Source organism: Erpetoichthys calabaricus, chromosome 4 (genome assembly GCF_900747795.2).
Source record: "Erpetoichthys calabaricus chromosome 4, fErpCal1.3, whole genome shotgun sequence".
NCBI lineage: Eukaryota > Metazoa > Chordata > Cladistia > Polypteriformes > Polypteridae > Erpetoichthys > Erpetoichthys calabaricus.
In genome coordinates, this window is record NC_041397.2 from 236,039,974 (window position 1) to 236,063,545 (window position 23,572).

The window sequence follows — 23,572 nt, forward strand, 5'->3', positions numbered from 1 at the left end:
ACTTTCTCTGACAGTAATATCGCGCATCGCACTGTGCCCCGCGCATGCGTTCTTCACCAAAAGACACCTACACACAGACACCTGGACGCACATAGGGATTTTATATATATATAGATATACAAAAATAACCAGGTCAGCCAGAAATGTTTTTTTTTGTGGTTGTTGGTACTTGCAGAAAAGATGTTTTATTTATTAATTACCTGAAAATCGTTCGCGCTAATGTTTAATTGCTTTTTGTGCATATTGAGCAGTAAATCACTTGTGACTTTGCATTTCTCCTAAAACTCTGATCAGAAATGTTTGTGAATGGAGGAAAGTGGGACAGTGAGACGTCATAAATGTGATTTCTCTACACTTCCATAGCCAGTAAACGCAACCCTATCATAAAAGGCAAGCTAGTTTATTCAGCTTGTTGCTTAACAGACCACAGCCAGTAGTAAAGAGCCCGTAATCTGAAATGTCTGCACTGCTGAAAAAAGGGCAGGTGCTTGGGTATAGAATTACTTGCCTCTTTTCAAGAGAATGTTGATTATCAGTGTTGGAAAACATCTTTTTATCATGCAGTATCAGCGAAAGAAGTGACGAAGAGCCAAGATGAAGATACTGTTGAAAGTTCTGAACCTGCCTCAGCACCAGCTCCAGGAGAAGAGAACATTGAGTCCACAAGTATTCCAGACAAAACTCCCGAAGGTAAGAAAGTCATAATATTCCATAAGGATTCCTGCTTTGTCAAACATACCTGGGATGAACTGGCAGTGGTTTAGAGCAGCATGTTATCATCATCAAGAATGTGTAAAACATTTTTAAGATTATTTCTTATATTTTTGTTTTGCACCCTCCCCCACCATAACCTATTTTCCATGGGGAGGAGCAAAAGCTTTAGATACGTCAAAAATTTCGATCTTGGGTTTTCAACAGATCTCGATGTTTCAGAGTCCCCTGATACCAAAAACATTAATATCTCGATAATGGGTGTGTGTCTGTCTGTGTGTCACAGTTTCTTGAGGACAGTCTAGAGCTAATACAGCCGGATAGAAAAATACCGAATTTGAAACTTAAGTCTTTAATGAGATGACAATGTGCTGAATAGTTTTTGACCCAAATCATGCAAGAGAAAGTGGCACTCTAGAGCTAAGGTTCCCAATGGGGGCGGTACCGCCCACCAGTGGGCGTTGAAGAAATCTAAGGGGGCAATTCTGGTCCAAGACATTTTAAGGGGACGGTGAGGACCAGCCACTGCCCCCTTGGGCAATACTCACAAGAACGTGCTGAAAAGTTTGATTAACACTAAAAATCATTGAATGCATTTTTAAACCATTTATTCTAAATGTCCATTAAGAAAGACCTGTCCATATTAAATAGTAGATATTGGTACATTGTGTTTAAAAGTGTGCACAATTCATGCATTCTCAGATCATGCAAATCCTTACAAGATTAATGCAGGCACAGAGAACCGAATCTATGCATGTTTTGACAGGTTCAATGAACATTACTCTAAATATGTGAGAAGCTTTTTATCAATACCAGATTGTATTGGAATTCCTTCAGAGCAAGTGTAAACCTAAAATTACAGTGCGGTCCCTACAGATCACATTCAAAGGAAAACTTATGTGGACCTACTTATTAAAAACTAGGGGGCTTCACCCCCTGCTCACTTCGCTTGCCAACCCCCCTGCCTGTGCTACACACCAGCAACTTCGCATCTCTGCCACTCGTGCATTTGAATTTCACTTTCACCAAACAACATCGCGGATACGCCTCTTCATTGGGAAGAAACACTACTTTTCTCTCATGGCAACATGAATCAGACGATCTACAAGTCTCCCATCATCTTATTTAGCTGAAAGAGGATTAAGCATGGTCAACAATCTATTAACAAAGAAGAGAAACAGATTGTCAATTGTGGAAAGTGGCGATTTAGGATTGCTGATGACAAAAATGGCACCAAACATTGAAAAATTAGTGTCATCACACCAAGCTCAGCCCTATCACTAATAATATTATATTCATTTTTTAATAATATATTTTGTTTTAATCATACTTTGAGCAATACACCAATATTGTTAATATCTTCTAATAAAATAATTTTAAAAATCTGTCCTTGATTTTCAATATATAGTATAGTATAGTTCACCCAAGGGGGGCGCTATCGAATTACTCTTTGAAATATTGGGCTCTGACCAAATAAAGGTTGGGAATTTATGCTAGAGGAACCCTCAAATACCATAATTCTGCAATTAATTATGAATTCTTCTTGTCAATTGCTATCGTATTCACCTATTTTCCCATTGGGATTAATAAAGTATCTATCCATCTATCTATCTATCTATTTTATGAATAGAAAGATCAGCATCAGAGCAGTAAATAATTACTGAAATATTATAGAATAGTTCAGGTAACTTGGTTCCTAGGGCACACGTCTGAATTTTTTCATTTCATCTTTATTCAGTTCTAGCACAGTGAAGTGCCCGTTGAGTAAAATGGGCACAATGATAAGTCTGTGTGTTTCGATCACATTGTGTATTAGTAACCTCTGTTTACCAGAGATGTTAGCTCTTACATCCCTCAGTCTTTGCACATGTTGTTGCCTTTGTTCATCAGACATGCTGGCCCTTTTGTGGACGCCAGATGACATTATAGCCAGCCACAGATCGATGCCAGACACCATACATTTTGTCATTTTATATACAGTATGCAGTAATATATGTAATTAGAGCCTAGGTTAATTCCGAACCAATTCTCTTGTAATTATCCACCAAAGAATCAAGGGGGATCCATTCCTTCTCCATTATTTAACCTGTGTAACAAACAGAGACTGTAACAGTTTAAAGGTTTGGATCTTAGCAGGGTTACCCAGTTTATTTTGATGAAAAAAGCCAAATAGGCAAAATGAAAATGCAAAGGTATGGATCATCTGTTCTAAAATCTGCCCTTCTTTGTCATTAGGATCCTCATTGGTAGCAGGTCCCATCAGTGAATGGCAACTTCTTGTCTAGGTACTTCCTAAATAATGAATGGACCAGAAGGGAGTCTGGCAGGTCATTACATCGTAGGTCTCACAGGGCAACCTCTTCCACTCTAAGGTGAAGGAGGAGAAGGAAGTTAATGACTGTGCTGCCATCTTATCATTTCCCCCATTTTCTTATCCAAACTGAGCCCTTCGCTTTCATATCTGCCACCACCTGCTTACATCATTTGACTGTTCTGAGAGCAGACCCTCCTTGGAGCTTTTGCTTAAAGTTATATATTTCACAGTCACCATTCAAAGGAGTAAGTCATCTCATTTAATCACTTGACTGACACCAATCCTCCATCAATTAGCAAGACATCATATTTACTACAGAGCTGGTCTGTGGACATATGCCATAGATCTAGCAACAACTTAGAAGACCAGCTAAACTTTTAAAATATAACATTTAGGACAGCAAGACCTGGAAACTGTCTACATGGAGCCTCTGTGTTCTTCTTATGTCAGTGCAGGTTTTTCTTGAGGTATTTCCATTTTCCTCCCAGGTTCCTCAGACTTTAACTTGGCATGAATGAGTGAGTGTGGGTGTGTGTATGAGTGTAACCTGGGGTGTACCGGGGCCATAACCAAGATGGGAACTCTATGACCCTGAATTGGATTTAGCAGGTTGATCATTAGTGGATGAGTAAGTGTACAAAATTGGCTTTATTTGATTTGCTGCTCATGTAAAGAAGGAAATGTTCTTGATGTTGTTAGACATATTTAACTGTAAAGGCAAAAGATGTCAGCAGGAGGGGCACAAGAATAAAAACAAGAGGAAAAGGAAAGCTAGGACTGAAAAGTACAGCAGGCAAAGGACATGGCCTTTAGTCACAGGACATACATGTCTGCATGTCTCTGTCGAACGTCCAGTGCTACTTGTCTTGTTTTAGAGTAGTAATCCGTGCCACACACAGCCCTTCAAATGTGGTCTCACTAGCACAGTGTACAGTTAGAGTGTAACGTTCCTTGATATGTATTCAGCTGTTTTATAATGTGACCTAACATTTTAATATTGTTTTGCTTCTCAGCATTGCAATTGCATGGGTTGCTTGGTGGTTCATCTTTCAGTAGGTAATAATAAAATATTGAGAAAAAAGCCTACTTCAAAATAAAATTGATAGTGTGCCTCTTAGCATTATACACTGTATTTATACATAACAGAAAAGACCTTTAACAGATGTGTTTGACATAAAAGGATATATCACTGTTATTTCTTTGCTGGGTTTCTTGTAAGATTTTATTTTACCAAATAACAATGTACACTGAGAACAATGTTTCTGGTATGAAGTTAAAGATACTGTGGAAGGTGAAGGGGAAACAAAACTTGACGAGACTCTTCCTAGTGCATCAGAAGATGAAGACTTGGCAGCTGTTGGAGAGGAGGAGAAAGTAAGCAGCCCAAAAGTAGAAGTCAAGGAGAGCCCGAGAGGTAAGCAATTCTGAAACTGCAACATTACTTTATTTAACAATTTATGTAACAGAATTCTTTTTGTATGATTAAGTTATAAGTAGTAAATATTAATATATTATTATCCATATGTGTGGTATTTGCTACTAGGTCCATGGGCTTGTGGGTAGGAGTAACTTCTTTGTGGTGTTTACATGTTGCTTGGTTATTAATGATTGCTCCTACTGGCTAGAAGAATGAGATCACACCCTGGGTTATCAGCTTTCATGAATTCTTGTGGTACGACTGCTGTGCAAGAACCTGCTCAAAAGTCACGTGGCCAGAAGACTTTGCAAAATGTATTATTCACACCCAAAATGTACTATGTTCACTTGCAAAATGAACCGTGTATTCAAAATGCAGTACTTACACTTGCAGAATGTATCACTCGCACCCAGAATGCAACTTGTAAAACGTGTCCTGCTCATTCATGACTCCATATTTGTCTGTCACAGCTCCCATGTGAGGGACTGCCTGCTTGTGTCATCACACAATTTAAAACCGTTGTGTAGCTGGGAGCTGTAAATCTAAAAGAATGAACTTGCTCTCTCATGAGTTTAGCCTATCTATGAAATTTGAAGGGAAAAACTTTTAAAACCTAATGATTTACAAGATGGTTAAAGTTATTACTTTCATTTTAGATAATATCGACAATCAGAAATTCTTATGTTAATACATTTAGTGGCTTTGCCCGCATTTCAGGAGCCTTGGAGCAAGAAAGACCGAAGCAGTATTATAACGGAAACAATCAGCAGTTTAGGGTCCTTTGTAGCATCACGTTTAATCGACAACAAAATTTCGCACCACATGGGCACATAAACAAAAGATGGGACAAATAATCTGTTGGAGACTCTACAAGTAATAGCTAGCTTCTCTAAGGTAACATCCTCATTGAGACAATGGACTTTTGGGCATGAATCCTCTTGTATAGGTCCTGGGGCAGAATGGGCATGTCTGGAAGTAACGTCATTGTTCATCACAAAAGTGTTCTGAGGGAAAACAGAGGATTAGTTAAGGACGACGTACAATTAATAGTTACTCTTTGTCTAGTTCCTGTCATCTAAAGGGATGGAAGTGAGGTTTGTGTTGAGGTCTTCAGGTCTCACTGAAAGAGATTTCATTGACACATGCAGAAGAAGAGAACACTTTATGTTTCAGTGTCCAGATTTTTCTTCCTAAGTTTAGTTGCAACTTACAGTGACCAGCAGCAGTGAAGTTACAGTTTTTGAAGTTCCTCATGGTGATCCACTCTTTATAGCTGAGAGTTAAGATTGGTTAATACTTTTTCCCCAGCAAGACAAATGAATTTCTTTTATATATCATCTGTCCTTAAGCAAGGCTGGACTCAATGCGCCGTCCATGCCAAATGATATGCATTTCCCCTTGAAGTATGGTACAGGCATGTTCAAACTTTCATTGAGAGCCACATTCTAGGAAATTGGAGGAATTTCTCTCTGTAACTGAGTGAGCCTTTCCAGTATGCACATCTGGTTCTTCTTCTTTTGGCTGCTTCCATTAGGGGTTGCCACAGCGGATCATCTTGTTCCATATCTTCCTGTCCTCTGCATCTTGTTCTGTTATACCCAACACCTGCATGTCCTCTCTCACCCCATCTTATAAGGCAGTGTCAATAATAAACAAATGAAACTCTTCCAAGAGTATCCCAAACACTCTGGCACCTGGTCTTGGATTGTTTTGTCACCTTGTTCAGCTAGAAGAGTTTTAGTTTAGTGTCATTTGTACTTATAAATTGTAATTCTTACTTGCACATGCATATACTCATCTGTGGAAAAACCAACGTACCAATCGTCATCCAAAAGCCTGGACACATATGCACCAAAGAAAACAATGGCGAATATATGTTCCTTCTTTTCTTTATAATCCAGTATCAGCCTTTAGCACCCTGCTCTTTCTTCATCAACCCAGTTAGAGCTCAGCATCTACTCCCAGTTGTGGGCTCCTTTAGTTTTACTCTGGCTGAGATGGGGATTTGATGTGAAGATTTTACCTCATATCTTCCAAAAAGAGGCCAATGTCATTTTTTCCTAATGAATTTTAAGTAATGAGTGATTCTAAATTTGTGATGTGTTAGTGTGAGAGTTTCTATGCGTGTGCCCTTCATGGTGTCAGCACCTTGGCCAGGCGTACCTGCGACTTTGTTCTCTAGTGACTCTGACCTGTATTGTGTAGGTTTGAGAATATTATGTGATGAAGTGTATAATTATTTTACCAAATAACAATGTACACTGAGAACAATGTTTCTGGTATGAAGTTAAAGATACTGAGGAAGGTGAAGGGGAAACAAAACTTGATGAGACTCTTCCTAGTGCATCAGAAGATGAAGACTTGGCAGCTGTTGGAGAGGAGGAGAAAGTAAGCAGCCCAAAAGTAGAAGTCAAGGAGAGCCCGAGAGGTAAGCAATTCGGACATTGCAACATTACTTTATTTAACAATTTATGTAACAGAATTCTTTTTGTATGTTTAAGTTATAAGTAGTAAATATTAATATATTATTATCCATATGTGTGATATTTGCTACTAGGTCCATGGGCTTGTGGGTAGGAGTATCTTCTTTGTGGTGTTTACATGTTGCTTGGTTATTATTGACTGCTCCTACTGGCTAGAAGAATGAGATCACACCCTGGGTTATCAGCTTTCATGAAGTGTCAATAATAAACAAATGAAACTCTTCCAAGAGTATCCCAAACACTCTGGCACCTGGTCTTGGATTGTTTTGTCACCTTGTTCAGCTAGAAGAGTTTTAGTTTAGTGTCATTTGTACTTATAAATTGTAATTCTTACTTGCACGTGCATATACTCAGCTGTGGAAAAACCAACGTACCAATCGTCATCCAAAAGCCTGGACACATATGCACCAAAGAAAACAATGGTGAATGTATGTTCCTTCTTTTCTTTATAATCCAGTATCAGCCTTTTAGCACCCTGCTCTTTCTTCATCAACCCAGTTAGAGTTCAGCATCTGCTCCCAGTTGTGGGCTCCTTTAGTTTTACTCTGGCTGAGATGGGGATTTGATGTGAAGATTTTACCTCATATCTTCTAAAAAGAGGCCAATGTCATTTTTTCCTAATGAATTTTAAGTAATGAGTGATTCTAAATTTGTGATGTGTTAGTGTGAGAGTTTCTATGCGTGTGCCCTTCATGGTCTCAGCACCTTGGCCAGGTGTACCTGCGACTTTGTTCTCTAGTGACTCTGACCTGTATTGTGTAGGTTTGAGAATATTATGTGATGAAGTGTATAATTATTGTGCACTAATTGCATTGTATATGAATTGTATTGGTTGATCTGTTGTGCTGCTGTGCCACCATCCTGTGCAATCTAATGTAGTTCCTGTTCCATAAACCAATATTATATAATTCACGTCAACAAAAATATGTGTCCACTTACTGTTAATAGTTCACATGTACAGTATACATCAATATAAGAAATCCATAAACCTAAACAGTAAATGCAATATGGATGAATTTTGCTCTAATAGTTTCATAACCAATGTGTGTAGTCCAAATACTCCATTCTGGTAATAATGCACAAGTTCTGTGCTCTGCTGATAAGGCAAGCAAACCTCATTCTGTCCTTTTGCCACTATTGTAGTGAGTTAAACATTGATAAAAATGTTTTGTCATCACGAATTATGTTCATTGCTATCATAGCTCCTTGGCCAGAGTCAATGACTTAATTAATGCCAACATTTACAAGTGAAATTCAAAAGTCAAATTTGCTACAAGCTTCTGACTGAGTAAAAGAGAAGTAGAGAGAGCAACAATTATGAAGCAGCTACTGAGCAATGTCCACATTGAAAAATGGTTGTATTTCGGGACCGAATTCTTAGTTTGTTGGCACAATGCTTTTTTTTGAGTGCATGAACTGGATGATACCTTTTCAGAAGGTTTTTTACACTATTACTGCGAGCAGTTAAAATCCACCTCAATAAAAGGACAAGTGTCTGTGTGTCTATGTGTCTGTCTGGTGGCTATGTCTTTGTTATATTCCATTCAGTATGGGAGTTGCAAAAGCAGTGCTAATGTGAGTGATGCAACATCTGTTGGAATGACAAATGCAATACATTTTATTACTATAAATGTTTTTGATGTGCCATCTGTTGAAATGGTAAATGCAATGTAATCTATTACTTCAAATTTTTGTGATGTGCTATCTATTGGAATGACAAATGCAATGCATTTTATTACTACTTGCATTACAAAATATATTCCAATAGATTTTGCACTGCAAACCTTAATACTGAGCTCTATGTTGATTACTTAGATTTCAGCACATTTAGATGGGTGGCACAGTTAGTAGATTTCATATTTCATTACTACTATCACTCATTTGTCTAATTTATAGATAACTAGAGGCCTTTACCCCCTGCTCGCTTCGCTCGTCAACGCCCGTGCCTGCACTACGTGCTAGCCTCTTTGCGGTTCTGTTGCTTGCGTATGGGAATGCGGTTGTACAATTTAAACAAATTTTTATTTTCATGGGAATTGTTACATATGCATAAAAGAACTACTTTTCATTGCAGTGAGTAATTAACCATATTAAAAAAGAGTAAAACATAATTTTTTGAAAGTAAATTATGTTTCATGTTGCGTTAGAGTTGTTCGTTGCGTAATACAATTTTGTAATGTTTGGCTTTGAAATTAACACGCAAATACTTTTTAAACTTACACTTTTACTGTAAAACTTCAGTAAAAACAATGTTTTGAATTAAATTTTCGTCAATATTGCATTGAATTTTGATTCTGTGTTTGGACTTTCATCATGACAATGCAACGTATAACTGCCCGTGATTGAGTTTCGTATCTTTCTCTCTATTAAATAAAATGACTTTTTCAAATGTTTGTCCCTGTTATTTGTTAATTGTCTTTGCAAAAGCTATTCTAACGGGAAACTGTTAACATTTTAATGCAAATGGCATATCAAGATCTCCTTTGTTGTCTAATGTTATCCCCTGAAGATGTACTACATCACCTTTCTTGGATACATCCTTCTTTCTACAGTAATTCATGCGGTGGAAGACCGGACGGTGTTAACGGTTGTAGATATTCTTCGGGATATTGTAAGCTGATGTTTTCAACTTCTGCACAATCACCACCAACTGTTTCAGCATAGTCCATTGATACACATTTAACCAATTTGCTGTGTAACTGATCGACATTTTTGGCGTAAATTCATTTGAGTTCATCATTTCTCGGTGTTAGGATTGCCCGTATACTCATTTTTTCTGTTGATAACTCTTTGCGATGAAATTCTTCAATAAGATTTGGACATAATACATCTTCTTTAATTGGGAACTTAAAGTGAGAAAAACGTTAAAATTTATAAGAGCTGCGAGAGAAAAAAATGTGTCTGTTAAAAGCATTCACATGAATGAGAGGTGTGATTATCGTGGGCATGGTTGAATATGGTTGAGAGGAGAGCGGGACTTGAAAAAATCTCATGGCCAAGGTCTCAACTCATGGGACTAGAAAAAATCTTCCAAAAGTCTTGTGTCATCACAGGATTTTTTTATTATAATAGAGAGATTTATTTCAATAATCCTTGCACTTCGGCCTTTAATTATGGACAGTGTTTTTAACTGAAATGAGCAGTCTGCCCTTGACTCCTTTTAGTTTCCAGGAAGTCCACCTCTCTCATAGTCTTTGAGGACAGGATAGAAGAAATCAGTTAGATTGGTTTTGCCAGTGAGCTTGAGGATTCAGTTGATCGCAATTAAGGTGCCTTAAAGAGTTTTCAGAACTGGACTGAGGTAATAGTTTTCTGATATCCAGGACCTACAATCTGTATCACTTTTTTCTTCAAGTTATGTTTCTAAATTACATTAAAGAAATTAATGTGTTTCTCTGATTATTTTAAAAGGGAATAATTCCTTTGGGTCACACTGTCTAAGTGTTAATATTAAAATGAGGTCATTTTATGTTTTATGTCACTCACTTTTAATGCATGGGAGTATAGGTGAAGTCTTCAATGAAACTGAAGAGACAGCAGCTGATGGTGATGCAGATCTACAGCAGCCCCACATTGATGGTGAGCCTCAGCCCAGCCCTGAGGCAGGTGGGTTTCATCTTTGTGACCCTCAGTTGCTGTCTGCTGGGTATCTTTACTCTGCTGCACTCTGCTGTGCATGGAACCTTTGATCAGTTGGTGGACTTTGTGACTTCAGTTGTGTGTTGTGTGTTGGATCATTTCATTGCCTCTTGGGACTTTCTGTAGAAGGTGTATGTAACTGTTAAATCTTCTGAGAATATGATGTGACATAGAATAATATAGCTTTTGTTGGAGTAATCAAAGTAGTAACATGTAGGATAAAAAATCTTTCTGTGTCTTGTGGATTTCTGTATGCTAATGAATAATCCATTTTTTACATGGTAAAGAAACAAAAGAATCAAAGGTTAATGCTGAAGAGCCTACTCCTGGTAAAACAGTGGAAGCTGATGTTCTGGCAGAGAATGAGGAGGGCAATGAAGGCAGCATAAATTCAGAAGACAACCAGAGCCAGAGGGGTAAGCCCTGAAGTAACAGTTATGTGTCATTTTGTGTTCTGACTGCCCAGAGTTATCAATCTAATTTATAAAGAAATGCTTCTTATATTTTTAAACATTTCAATTTCCATGGTTTAGGACAATCTGTTGAAGGAAAGGAAGATGCAGTAGCTGAGGATGATGAAGCTTCAGAGAAGCCCCCCAGTAAAAGTACAGAGGACCGGCCTAATTCTGAGTCGGAGACAGGTGTGTTGTGCTTTCATTTCAGCCTATTAGACTGCGTGGAGAGTCCGTCACTGGGCGGAAGTTTCCAGCGTGTGCAATCATCAGCTCCCGCTTTTTGATGTTTTCACCATGCTGTTCTATTTTTCATTTACTGACTCGCCTAGTCTGTCTGGAGTACTTTATAAATGGTGTCTGCTGTGCAGTTGCCAGTTCACTCTAAATGTAAAATCTGCCGAATCACCCTCTTCTGGTTTGTCACGTTGCTGTGCTGTAGCTGAGATCCACTGAACTGCAGTATTTCCTTGATAATTTTATTTGACAGTGTCAGGCCCGGTCTTAGGTATTATAGGGCCCTAAGCGAAAGGGGGGTCCAGGGGCCCCCCTGGAAGCTCTGTGAAATGCGTGAAAATTAGACCAAGGAGTCAATCCGGGGCCCCCCAGACGCCGGGGCCCTAGGCGGTCGCCTACTTCGCCTATGCCTAAGGCCGGGCCTGATTGGGACAAATAATGCTGTACTATATTTAAGTATATATGACAATTGCTCACTCGGACAATTTGTTTTGGGGGCCCCCAAGAAGGCGGGGGCCCTAAGCTATAGCTTGTGTAGCTTATACATAAATTCTGCACTGGACAGTGTTGACTTTAAGATCTGCTCTCTCTAACTGATAATTATTTTCAATGTTCAATATGAAATCTGCTTTTAGTTTGTTTCACTTGGCTGCTCTTACTAACTTGTCTTACATATGAAATGTATTTATTCTGAGCAGAGGAAATGGATTTGTTCATTTACTCTTCAGCAGGAAAGTATAAGTGGGGACTTAATCTGGGTCTTCGAAATTCTCAAAGGCATTGATAAAGTTTACCGAGTTAAATAGTGAATTAAAGACACTGATGGATATTGAAGGAAGACACATCTAAGACTGAAATCAGGAAGCACGTCTTCACACAGAGGGTGTGGAAATTCAAAACAAATGGTCATGTAGTTGAAGCGAACAGTTTTTAAAAGGTATCTGAATAGTGGATTCCAAGAACTTAAATAACCAAACGACATTGACAGACTGAGAGGTCTCCTCTTGTTTGTTAGACTTCTTATGTTTTTATGAACTATGCTTTGGCTATTTTGCCATAATGGTATTTGTGTGAAATATTCACTATTTATTTCCAGGCTGTCTTGAGTTTGAAATCCACCAACATTTACAGTTTATTCAGTCATATGTCTACTCTGAAAACTGTACTGAATCTCTTTTTTTACTTTCTCGTATACGAAGGATAGGGAAAGTATTGTAATTGTCCAAAAATTTGATGTAGAAATTTTGATGAATCTCGACATTTTAGACCTCCCTGAGTCCGAAAATACCATTTTTGGAATTAGGTCTGTGTGTGTGTGTAAACACAATAACCTGAGTACGCTTTCATTTAGGGCAACCAAATTTCGCATATAAGTATTAGGTACAAAATGTAGATTTCTATCAATGTTTGGGCTATTTCTGCTAATCGGAAGTAGTAGTTTACGTTTTATTCATGCAGCTGTAGAGTCAGATTTGTTCACCTTTACTTTTATAATAATTGTTCAATATATTATTAATTTGATTTGATTTGTTGTTGATGGTTCCTTAATGTACATAATATAAAAATATAATCATTGTCTTGTGGTTTACTCCTCAAATGTCTATCCCCATATTCGAGTATATGAGAAAGTCCATTTCCCCTTTATCTGAAATCCATCACAGTCTGGTCATTTCATCCAACCACATACATTGACTCTCAGTTTGTTTTCCCATCTGTCCTGTGAGATTTAAGTAATCTAAGCATTTTAGATTAGATTAAATTAGATTAAGTCCACCTTTTTGTTATTGAACACAGTACATGTACCATGACAATGAAATGCATTTTTGCATCTAACTAGAATAACAGTTAATTGCAAGTAATCTGATAAATATCAATATATGTATATACAGCAATGAGGGTTTTATACAGACAAGAGTAGGTCAAGCGTTTGTACAGAATGATTAGTGAGAGTTTAAATATGAATAGGAATATACAGAGTCTAAGGGTGTACCTGTATGGTTTTAAGACGAGGATGGAAGGATGGAGATGACCTAGCACTCAGATTTTGAGCTTAGTAGGAAGACAGCTCCAGGGTAGAAGCTGTTCTTGAGCCGCTGGTGGTAGCACGTAGGCTCCTGTATTGCCTCCCAGGAAGTGAAAGATTAAACAGACCATAACTGTTGTAGGATGGGGCCCTGATGATGCCACATGTCCATTTGCAGTGGATGCCCTCAGTGGCAGGTAATGAGGCTCCAATGATGTGATAGGCACTTTTCACCAACAGCTACAGACATTTCTGGTCTGAGAGTGTGCAAATGCTATACCATACTGTGATACAGTTTGTCACAATGCTCTTGATGGTGTGGTGTCAGACATTTACTAGAATCTGATAAGACAGATGGACTTTCCTCAACCTCCTCAGGAACTAAATATGCCTTTGTACATTCTTGACTGGGATGTAGGTGTTGAATGGCCATGAAAAATCCACAGAAATGTGGACACCCAAGAATTTAAAGCTGGAGACAGGCTCAACCAAAATCCAGTTCATAAAGATGGGGTGTGCTCAAGGTTTTTTATGTTAAATTAAATCAGCAATTTCTTATAAAAAACAAATCAATAAGTCAGTTAGCAAGTGGTATACTCTGGAAAGCCAAAGAAATATACAATGAAGTCAACAGATTTCTGGGAGTCAATTATAGTTGATCAAAATAATAAATAACATATTACAGCGTAAAATGGCTAACCTATAGTCATTCTTTTTGCCTTTTTCCAGTACAGAGTCACAGGAACCTAAACTTCATCCAACTGTGTAATATTTGTAGTGATATTTTTATTTTTTCCTTATAAGATTCCGCCAAAGCTGAACATAAAGATCAGGCTCAGAAGATGGAAGGAGATAATGAAGAAGACGAGGAAGAGGATGAGGAAACGAAGCAAGCAAAAAAGAAAAAAATTCCTGATGACTTTTACTATGAATATGAAGACCTTTGCTCCAAACCTTTTGTGACACCTGAGTCAGAAATACCCCAGAGCTTGTTGCATCTCACGTATCCTTTCTTCAAAAGCCAATATTTCCTTATTCTAGGAGATTGGAGGACAATGGTTTATACAGAGTAGTCAAAAATTGGTGTACAGTACAGCATTAACACTTTGTTTTTAAAGGATAAGTTTGGTATTTTTCAAGTGGAAGTTATTTCTTCACAAACATGCTATATACAGTATATACATTTGCCACGTGAAGTGGTCTTCTAAAGTTAAAAAATATTTTGCCTGAACTGGCACTTCATATTGCAGTCTATGGGGCTTGGAGGAAAAGCTTACCAAACGCAGTTTTGACAGTTGTTGAGTTTTGATTTGCAGCTTGTAACTACACACACATTGTAAAATAGTTTATACATGTTATTTTTGAACAAAAAATGGCAATATTATGAGATTAATCTATTTTAAAAGAAGACCAGCCATGTTCATGATAGTTTTTCAGCGCAACAACCTTTCACTCTCCCAGGCGTAGTTTCCACCCGGCAGACCAAATGACAGTAAAACTTTTTGTGCAACGTGGTTGGTTTTGTTTTGATTTACTTCCATTTTTGTAAGAGAATTTGCACAAGCAAATAGAAAACCATGAGAAACCTATCCTAGCCATGAGAAAAACAGAACCCAGAATATGCGATAAAATTATTTCCATCACAAACATGTGTCACAGACACAGAAGGTGCAGGTCAATACTCAACAGCTGTATTGGTTAGAAAAGTGGATCTATTTGGTACATTTTTAAGCTTTTCCTCCATGCCCTATACCCTCCATTTTAAAGCACCAGAGTGGGCAAGATTTTTTTGTTTAATTTATAGAAAGCACTTAACTTTAGAACCCAATTTGTTGTGGTAAATGACGGGCTGCATTACCGTCTGGTATGGGAGCTGCTCTGCCAGCAGCCGGAAATCACTACAGGGAGTGGTGAAGGCAGCAGAGCACATCACGGGCAAGAGTCTCCCTGCCATTGAAGACATTTACCTCCATTGGTGCTTGCGTAAGACAAGCAGCATCATAAAGGACCACAGCCATCCAGCACGCCAGCTGTTCTCCTTGTTACCGTCTGGCAGATGATACAGGAGTCTGGCTGCTCGGACTACAAGACTTAAGAACAGCTTTTACCACCAGGCCATTCGACTCCTCAACAGCAACACCTGAACACTTACATACACTTACATTACATCTACATTGCATTACATCTACATTGCACTACTCGCACACAAACTGTACCTGCACACACTCAGAATACTGACTGGAACATACATCTGCACTTTGTGGAATATGCATCTGTACTTATAAAACATTATCTGTGCAATAACTGTCATTTGTACTTGCTGCTCATTCAACTCATATTGCTCTATAACTTCTTTTAAAACATACACATTTTATTTTATATGGCTTGTCTATTTTTAACTTGTAATCTTTTTTTAAGCTTTATTGGATCTAGGCTGAGTGACTTGTTTTTCTCGTCATACACATTTCATTGTATGTTGACCCTGTGTTAACCTATATATGACAAATAAACCTAAACCTAAACCCTAAACCTAAACCCTATATATACCACGTTTGCAAAGAAATAACTTTGACAAGAAAAATACAGAACTTATGCTTTAATTTACTAAAACTGTTGCTATGACAAAAGTTTTATTAAATTAAAGAGCAAATGTTCAAGTTTTTAATAGTTATGTTGCAGTTCTGAAATGTGAGCTCTACACGTGACCTCAGATTCATCAAAGTGATAATTATTTTCTGACACACTTTTGCCAGTACATTTTTTTGTGTTTGGATAGCAACAAAATTTCCTTCTTTTTCTTTTTGCTGATAAATGTTAAAAGTAGACACATTCAGTCTTTTATTTAATACCATTTTCATCACAAAAACATTTGTAGTTAATTTATCATAACGTTAAATTTTATCACATTTTAATTAAGTGTTTTCTTTTCTAATCCTTCTAGTGTAATACCATTTAGATCCACTAGGTGGCAGCAACACAACAAATTTGCTGACAACTGTAAGTTTACAGGCAGCCAATAGTATGTGTGCTAACAAAAATTAAAAATCAGTTAAGGGAGACAGTAGTTAGGTAAATTTATGCTTTTTACTACAAAGTACTGAATACGTGCTAATTATTGCTGGTAATAGTAATTGCTGGCTTAAAATATCTCTTTATGGAAATTTTTAATATTCAGAATGAACCATTAAATTTGCACCTAGAAAAAGAGATATTCAATAGAGCTAGAAAAAAATAAAAGTTTAAAAACCAAGTTTCAATGGAGTGGAGCTTGGTCAAGAGTTTGGTCCAGTGCTGCTAGGACAGATTTTAGCTCTGATGACTCTGAATTGGAGTAAAAAATAAAAAGTGACAATTATATGATACCATTCATATCAATAGAGCAACACAGGAGAGCAGTGGTTAATGCTGGCGTATGAATACAGCATCATGGATTCAAATCCCATGACTATTTGTTAGTCTGCATGCTCTTCCCATGTCTCTATAGGTTTTTTCTCCAGGTATCCTAGTTTACCTCCCTAACCCTAAGCCTAACCCCATCAAAGTACTGTGTTTTAAGTTAATTGAAAAGTCTAATTTATCCCTGTGAGACTGTAGGTATGTGAGTGAGCTCAGCAGTGGACTGGCACCCACGTGTCTTATGTTCAGTCCTACCTTGCCCATGATGCTGTAGGAACAGATTTTGGCCTCCTTTTACTCTGAGCTGGATTAAACAGGTTTGAGAATGTTATATAAGTGTCACAATAAGGAAAATATCATCTGATCACAATAGACGAGGGCTTGAAAACTTTCTTTTTCACAGCTTTTAAAACTTCTTGTGCACTAAATGTAAATTTGTGCATCCATGTAAAAGCCCTTCATTATGAAGCATACCCAGTGCTTTAGATGGCAAAAATATTGGATGAGCTAACCTTTAATATAACAATATCAATATACAAACTAGCAAAATAAGCTTGAATTATAATGAAAGACCACTTTTATCAAAGATCAAAACAATACTAATCTACTAAATCCTGTATAGGGTGCTGAGGCATTCCCTAGACTGGGTAGTACAGTGGTGTGAAAAACTATTTGCCCCCTTCCTGATTTCTTATTCTTTTGCATGTTTGTCACACAAAATGTTTCTGATCATCAAACACTTTTAACCATTAGTCAAATATAACACAAGTAAACACAAAATGCAGTTTGTAAATGGTGGTTTTTATTATTTAGGGAGAAAAAAAAATCCAAACCTACATGGCCCTGTGTGAAAAAGTAATTGCCCCCTGAACCTAATAACTGGTTGGGCCACCCTTAGCAGCAATAACTGCAATCAAGCGTTTGCGATAACTTGCAATGAGTCTTTTACAGCACTCTGGAGGAATTTTGGCCCACTCATCTTTGCAAAATTGTTGTAATTCAGCTTTATTTGAGGGTTTTCTAGCATGAACCGCCTTTTTAAGGTCATGCCATAGCATCTCAATTGGATTCAGGTCAGGACTTTGACTAGGCCACTCCAAAGTCTTCATTTTGTTTTTCTTCAGCCATTCAGAGGTGGATTTGCTGGTGTGTTTTGGGTCATTGTCCTGTTGCAGCACCCAAGATCGCTTCAGCTTGAGTTGACGAACAAATGGCCGGACATTCTCCTTCAGGATTTTTTGGTAGACAGTAGAATTCATGGTTCCATCTATCACAGCAAGCCTTCCAGGTCCTGAAGCAGCAAAACAACCCCAGACCATCACACTACCACCACCATATTTTACTGTTGGTATGATGTTCTTTTTCTGAAATGCTGTGTTCCTTTTACGCCAGATGTAACGGGACATTTGCCTTCCAAAAAGTTCAACTTTTGACTCATCAGTCCACAAGGTATTTTCCCAAAAGTCTTGGCAATCATTGAGATGTTTCTTAGCAAAATTGAGACGAGCCCTAATGTTCTTTTTGCTTAACAGTGGTTTGCGTCTTGGAAATCTGCCATGCAGGCTGTTTTTGCCCAGTCTCTTTCTTATGGTGGAGTCGTGAACACTGACCTTAATTGAGGCAAGTGAGGCCTGCAGTTCTTTAGACGTTGTCCTGGGGTCTTTTGTGACCTCTCGGATGAGTCGTCTCTGCGCTCTTGGGGTAATTTTGGTCGGCCGGCCACTCCTGGGAAGGTTCACCACTGTTCCATGTTTTTGCCATTTGTGGATAATGGCTCTCACTGTGGTTCGCTGGAGTCCCAAAGCTTTAGAAATGGCTTTATAACCTTTACCAGACTGATAGATCTCAATTACTTCTGTTCTCATTTGTTCCTGAATTTCTTTGGATCTTGGCATGATGTCTAGCTTTTGAGGTGCTTTTGGTCTACTTCTCTGTGTCAGGCAGCTCCTATTTAAGTGATTTCTTGATTGAAACAGGTGTGGCAGTAATCAGGCCTGGGGGTGGCTACGGAAATTGAACTCAGGTGTGATACACCACAGTTAGGTTATTTTTTAACAAGGGGGCAATTACTTTTTCACACAGGGCCATGTAGGTTTGGATTTTTTTTCTCCCTAAATAATAAAAACCATCATTTAAAAACTGCATTTTGTGTTTACTTGTGTTATATTTGACTAATGGTTAAATGTGTTTGATGATCAGAAACATTTTGTGTGACAAACATGCAAAAGAATAAGAAATCAGGAAGGGGGCAAATAGTTTTTCACACCACTGTATATCACCCCTCAAATGGGTGTGCCAGCCTCTTTTTAAAAATTCAATTAGAGCACTGGGCACATTGTTGCACACAGCACCTAACTTGTCCACTAGGTTTAACCTCCTTGGCATTAACCCCAAGCATGACTCAGGCTCAAAACTCTATGTAAATGCGGTTAATCCCGAGCCAAACATGTAAGGATCTGCTTTACAGTGTTATGCCTGAATAACTTTCAGGACAGTATTCTTTTGCCATCCACTGGATGAAATAACATAATGCTACAAAAATATCATGATTATATCCATGACACTTTAAGATAACTCATCAATATTCACAAGTAGTGCTAAGCCTTCAACCAAAACATATTGGTGTGTATACGAGAAGCTGTAATGCCAGTTTTAGAACAAACTGAATGTGAACCATTAGTTGAACCATTCAATAGTGATGACAGTGTGAATCGCTTATCAGACTTTGACACGGATAGTGAAACTGATGCATGTGGCACTGTACAACTGAATCACCATGATACGCCTAGTGAATTCGGTCTAGTGAAGGTTCACCGTAGTGCCAAAATGATTTTGATCAAGCAGATTGACAAGAAAGATGTTGGCTCCCTCAGCACTGTTCACAAAGTAGCAGCTGTCCATGTTCATGTCAGCCTTGTGCTGTGGAAACCTACAATAACACAATGGGTAACGTCGATCATGCAGATCAGGCTTGTGCTATTCCTAGAAATACCTTTCCTGCTGTATGTATGTTGGTGTTTCGGTATTTACATGTTTTTTTGTCATTTTTTATTTGTGAAAAAAATGGAACTTTTTGATTCCTGGGGGTAAATATAATACCTGTCACATCCTGTTACCTAGTAGTCAGATAGGTTTCTTTAGCAGTGTATTTGTACTGCATAATATCACTTCAGATGACAAATACAGCTATGAAACTAAAAATCGCCAGCTTCTAGTTAAGAAAGAACATTTTAAAAGTCTGCTGGAGAAATAGTTTATAAAATGGATGGATTGGGATTGAGAAGTCATAATTCTAAAACCAGAAAATATCCAATGTAGAAGTATTATTGAAGGTTATTATTTATGCCACGCATCATAAGTTGCAACTGATTATGAAAGCAAACACCAAATTTTGTGATAGGCTTAGAAAGCTTAAAGAAAACGTAAAGCCTGTGTCCAAAATGGAAGACTTTAAACATTCTTAATAACTGCACTGTAACTGATGCACACATTAAGCGCAGTATCACTCAAGGACAGCAGCAGTCCCACTTTTTGCATAGTTTACACTATAATGGATAGAAAATGGCAGATAAAGTCAGGCAATTTCACCTGCTGACCACTATGTGGTCTCCACTATGTTATAACACACCTTCATTCAATGTGGGGAGAGCAGCTTTTAAACTCAAACACATGTATATTGTAACAGATCTGCGTGAAAAGTTTTACAAAATGAAACGCATGCTGTAGATGAATGCCTAGAAGTAGCAATTGTAGGACTTCTTTTTGGGCAGTAACTTGTTGGGAAAAGTTGTCTGCTTATTAGAAGTTGAACAGTGTGGGCCTGTCTAAACCATTCACACAATGGCTGTTTGATGTCCATATAAGTTTGACTGCTGCTAGTGGTGAATGGAAATCCAAAGTCGAAATGCCAAAACTTGCTCATCTACAATGTCTTTTCACTTACACTGACAATGGACCATCTTTAGTTTTCAATCTAAGTATAATGATGCTTGCTATTTAAACCATGCACATCAGAACACTACCCTTTGGAAGCATGGTGAAAATTATTGAATAAAAAAAAAATGTTATTGGAGATTGGAATCATGACACTCATCTGCCATTCAAGACCGTTACTTGCAACTAACTGTGTGGCAAACTCAAACTCAACAAGCTGCTTCTGAATAATACATCACTAAGTAGAGTTACGGATTACAGTTACAGGTTATATGTCCCTGCTCAACTGCCGTAGAGCTGGACGTCATGGGCTCTCTTTGATGGTGAGAGGGATCTTTGTGTCCCATTGGTCAAATATTGCCTGCCTCAAGCCGGGCAGCCCCCGGCCAGTAAGGTGTTGACCCAACATGGTCTGCCTGCTTCAGTGGGTGACTGGAGCTCAGAGTTTTGTTCAACAAGCAGATTGTTAACCATACACAAGGCAAATATCACTGGAATAAGCTTATGACCCCAGTCTGCCGTATCTGAAGCTGGAACTGTGAACAATGTGCACTGGGTTGTCCGATGGCCTGAAAGAAATTAAAGATGCTTGTAAGACCGCAGTAATTGATCATGAGCATGTTGACAGCAGCACTGCAGGAAACAAGGCTACCAGACAGTGGATCCCTGGAGGAAGAACATTATACCTTCTTTTGGAAGGGTAAGGTGTTGAGGAAACCAGAGAACAAAAAGCTGGTTTTGCTCTCAGAAATAACCTGCATGCTTGAAACTCAAAGAGTTCTCATTCTACGCATCTTCACATCATCAGGCATTGTGAACCTTATGTGCATCTATGCACCAACCCTAAAAGCCACTTTTGAAGTCAAAGACCAGTTCTATGAACACCTAGATACCATTGTTAACAGAATCTCAATGTCAGAGCACATTTACCTGTTGGGAGATTTCAACACTAGGGTGGGTGCAGATCAAGAATCCTGGCCAAGAGTGTTAGGTTATCACAGCATAAGAAAAATGAATGAGAATGGCCAGAGGTTACTTGACTTCTGCTGCCATCACAGTCTGTGTGTCACAAATACTTATTTTCATAACAAAGCATGTCGTAAATCTTCCTGGAGACACCCAAGGTCAAAAGCACTGGCACCGGCTGGACTTGGTGATCACCAGACATGACTTCCTAAACAGCATATGCAATACCAGAGTTTACCATAGTGAAGAATGTGATACTGACCTCTCCCCGATTGTCTCAAAGGTAAAGCTCAAACCAAAGAAACTCCATCTTTCCAAGAAGAAATGTCAACCAAGAATTAACATCAGCAAGATCACCTACACAGAAGAGTTTTCTCATTAGCTGTTACATATGAGACAGTGGAAAGTTAGCATTATTGGCAATAATTACTTTAATAGAGTTTTGAAACGTATCACACAAGAAAAATAATCATTGTCTATGAATTAAGTTAAAAATGTTTCTGTTTTATAAGCAAACTGATGGTCAGCTATGTTCTTAGCATGTTCTTTTACCTAGTACGGTATTATCTAGTGATGCTTGAAAGTTCATACCTGTAGTAAATTTCTTGTAGCAAAAGTAAAAATGAATGTGCATTTTAGGCTCTGAGAAAGCAATGTTTGAATATCCTTGACAATTCTCCACCAAGACATTCATTTGGGTATGACTGCACCAAAAGAGGCAATCTGCAGCTGCTAGATGATTCTACGCTGATGTTTGTGGCTGGAAATGTAGTGGTCATTTTAAACCTGAAGACAAAGGAGCAGAAGTATCTGCGGAGTAGCAGCGGAGGAGGAATCGCTACTGTGGTGGTAAATTAGAGACATAGGTGTTTTTAAACAGTACTTATTTTGGCCAGGCTTGTTGAACATGGGGTCCAGGAGAAAAGAGACATGTCAGTATAAAAGACGTCCACTAAATAAAAGATGTGACCGAGAAGACAAATCCACAGACATGTTGAGCAGACAGATTTACAAACAAGTCAAGTCAAAATTTAATTGTAGAACACATTGAAGGTCACAGAAATTGTTTCCAAAGTTCTATACATGAAAATAGATAAATAAAATCAACAATTGATGAATAAAAAAATAGTAAAAAACAAGTAAATAAAAACAGTAAGCAAATGACAAATAACAATTAGCAGCACATAAAAACACATCATGAGTGACTAAAAGCCAGGGAAAAAAAGCATGTTTTAAGCAAAGATTTAAAATTGACAGGGTTAGAGATACTGTTATCTGAAGCGATAGGCTGTTCCTGAGTCGAGGAGCAGTCGCAGCAAAAGCACAATCACCCCATTTCTTTTTGTTGATCGTGGTGAGGCCAGTAGCAACTGGTTAGACAATCTCAAGGATTGAGAAGGGGCATAAGAAACAAGGAGATTAGATAGATAGGCTGGGGCCAGACCATTTTAACATTTCAAAGTATGCAATAAAAATGTAAAATTGATTCTAAGACTTAACGGGAAGCCAATGAAGTGAAACCAAAATATTAGTGATGTGCTCAGAAGAGTTTTGGACCAACTGCAGACAAGAGAGAAGAGTTTGACTGACACCACTGTACAATGAGTTACAATAGTCAACACAGGATGAAATAAGGGTATAAAGACCATTTTCCAAATCAGCAAAACAAAGAAAAGGCTTGATTTTTGAAATTATTCTTAACTGGTAAAAACAGCAACAGAGTTTACCTGCTGATCTAATTTAAGACTATTGTCGAGGATAATGCCCAGACTTTTTACAGATGTCTTGCAATGTTGCTTTAATCGGTCTAGGTTAGTGACAGGCATATCTGACACACTAAATGGACTAAACAGCACAGTCTCAGTTTTACTATAATTTAAGTCAAGAAAATTTGATGATATCCAGCACTTTATATCATCTAGGCAAGCCAAAAGAGACCCCCAGGAAGTTGTTACTAAGTGGTAGATGAATTTGGGTGTCATCCACAGAAAAGTGGAAAGA

The 23,572-nt window shown here is 38.1% G+C and overlaps 1 protein-coding gene across 3 annotated transcripts in view; it reads left to right on the top strand.

Annotated features, from left to right (window-relative positions):
* LOC114650674 (cilia- and flagella-associated protein 44) overlaps positions 1-23,572 on the top strand; it is a 106,460-nt gene that overhangs the window by 6,267 nt on the left and 76,621 nt on the right. Inside the window, exons 3-9 of one of the 3 annotated variants that reach the window (XM_051927052.1) lie at positions 565-690; positions 4,299-4,439; positions 10,433-10,531; positions 10,852-10,980; positions 11,098-11,205; positions 14,081-14,279; positions 22,258-22,420. In XM_051927052.1, coding sequence (XP_051783012.1) covers positions 565-690; positions 4,299-4,439; positions 10,433-10,531; positions 10,852-10,980; positions 11,098-11,205; positions 14,081-14,279; positions 22,258-22,420 — 965 coding nt within the window. Of the gene's footprint in view, positions 1-564; positions 691-4,298; positions 4,440-6,729; positions 6,871-10,432; positions 10,532-10,851; positions 10,981-11,097; positions 11,206-14,080; positions 14,280-22,257; positions 22,421-23,572 lie in introns of all 3 variants that reach the window. The other 2 variants (XM_051927051.1, XM_028800457.2) reach the window with 2 other exon arrangements.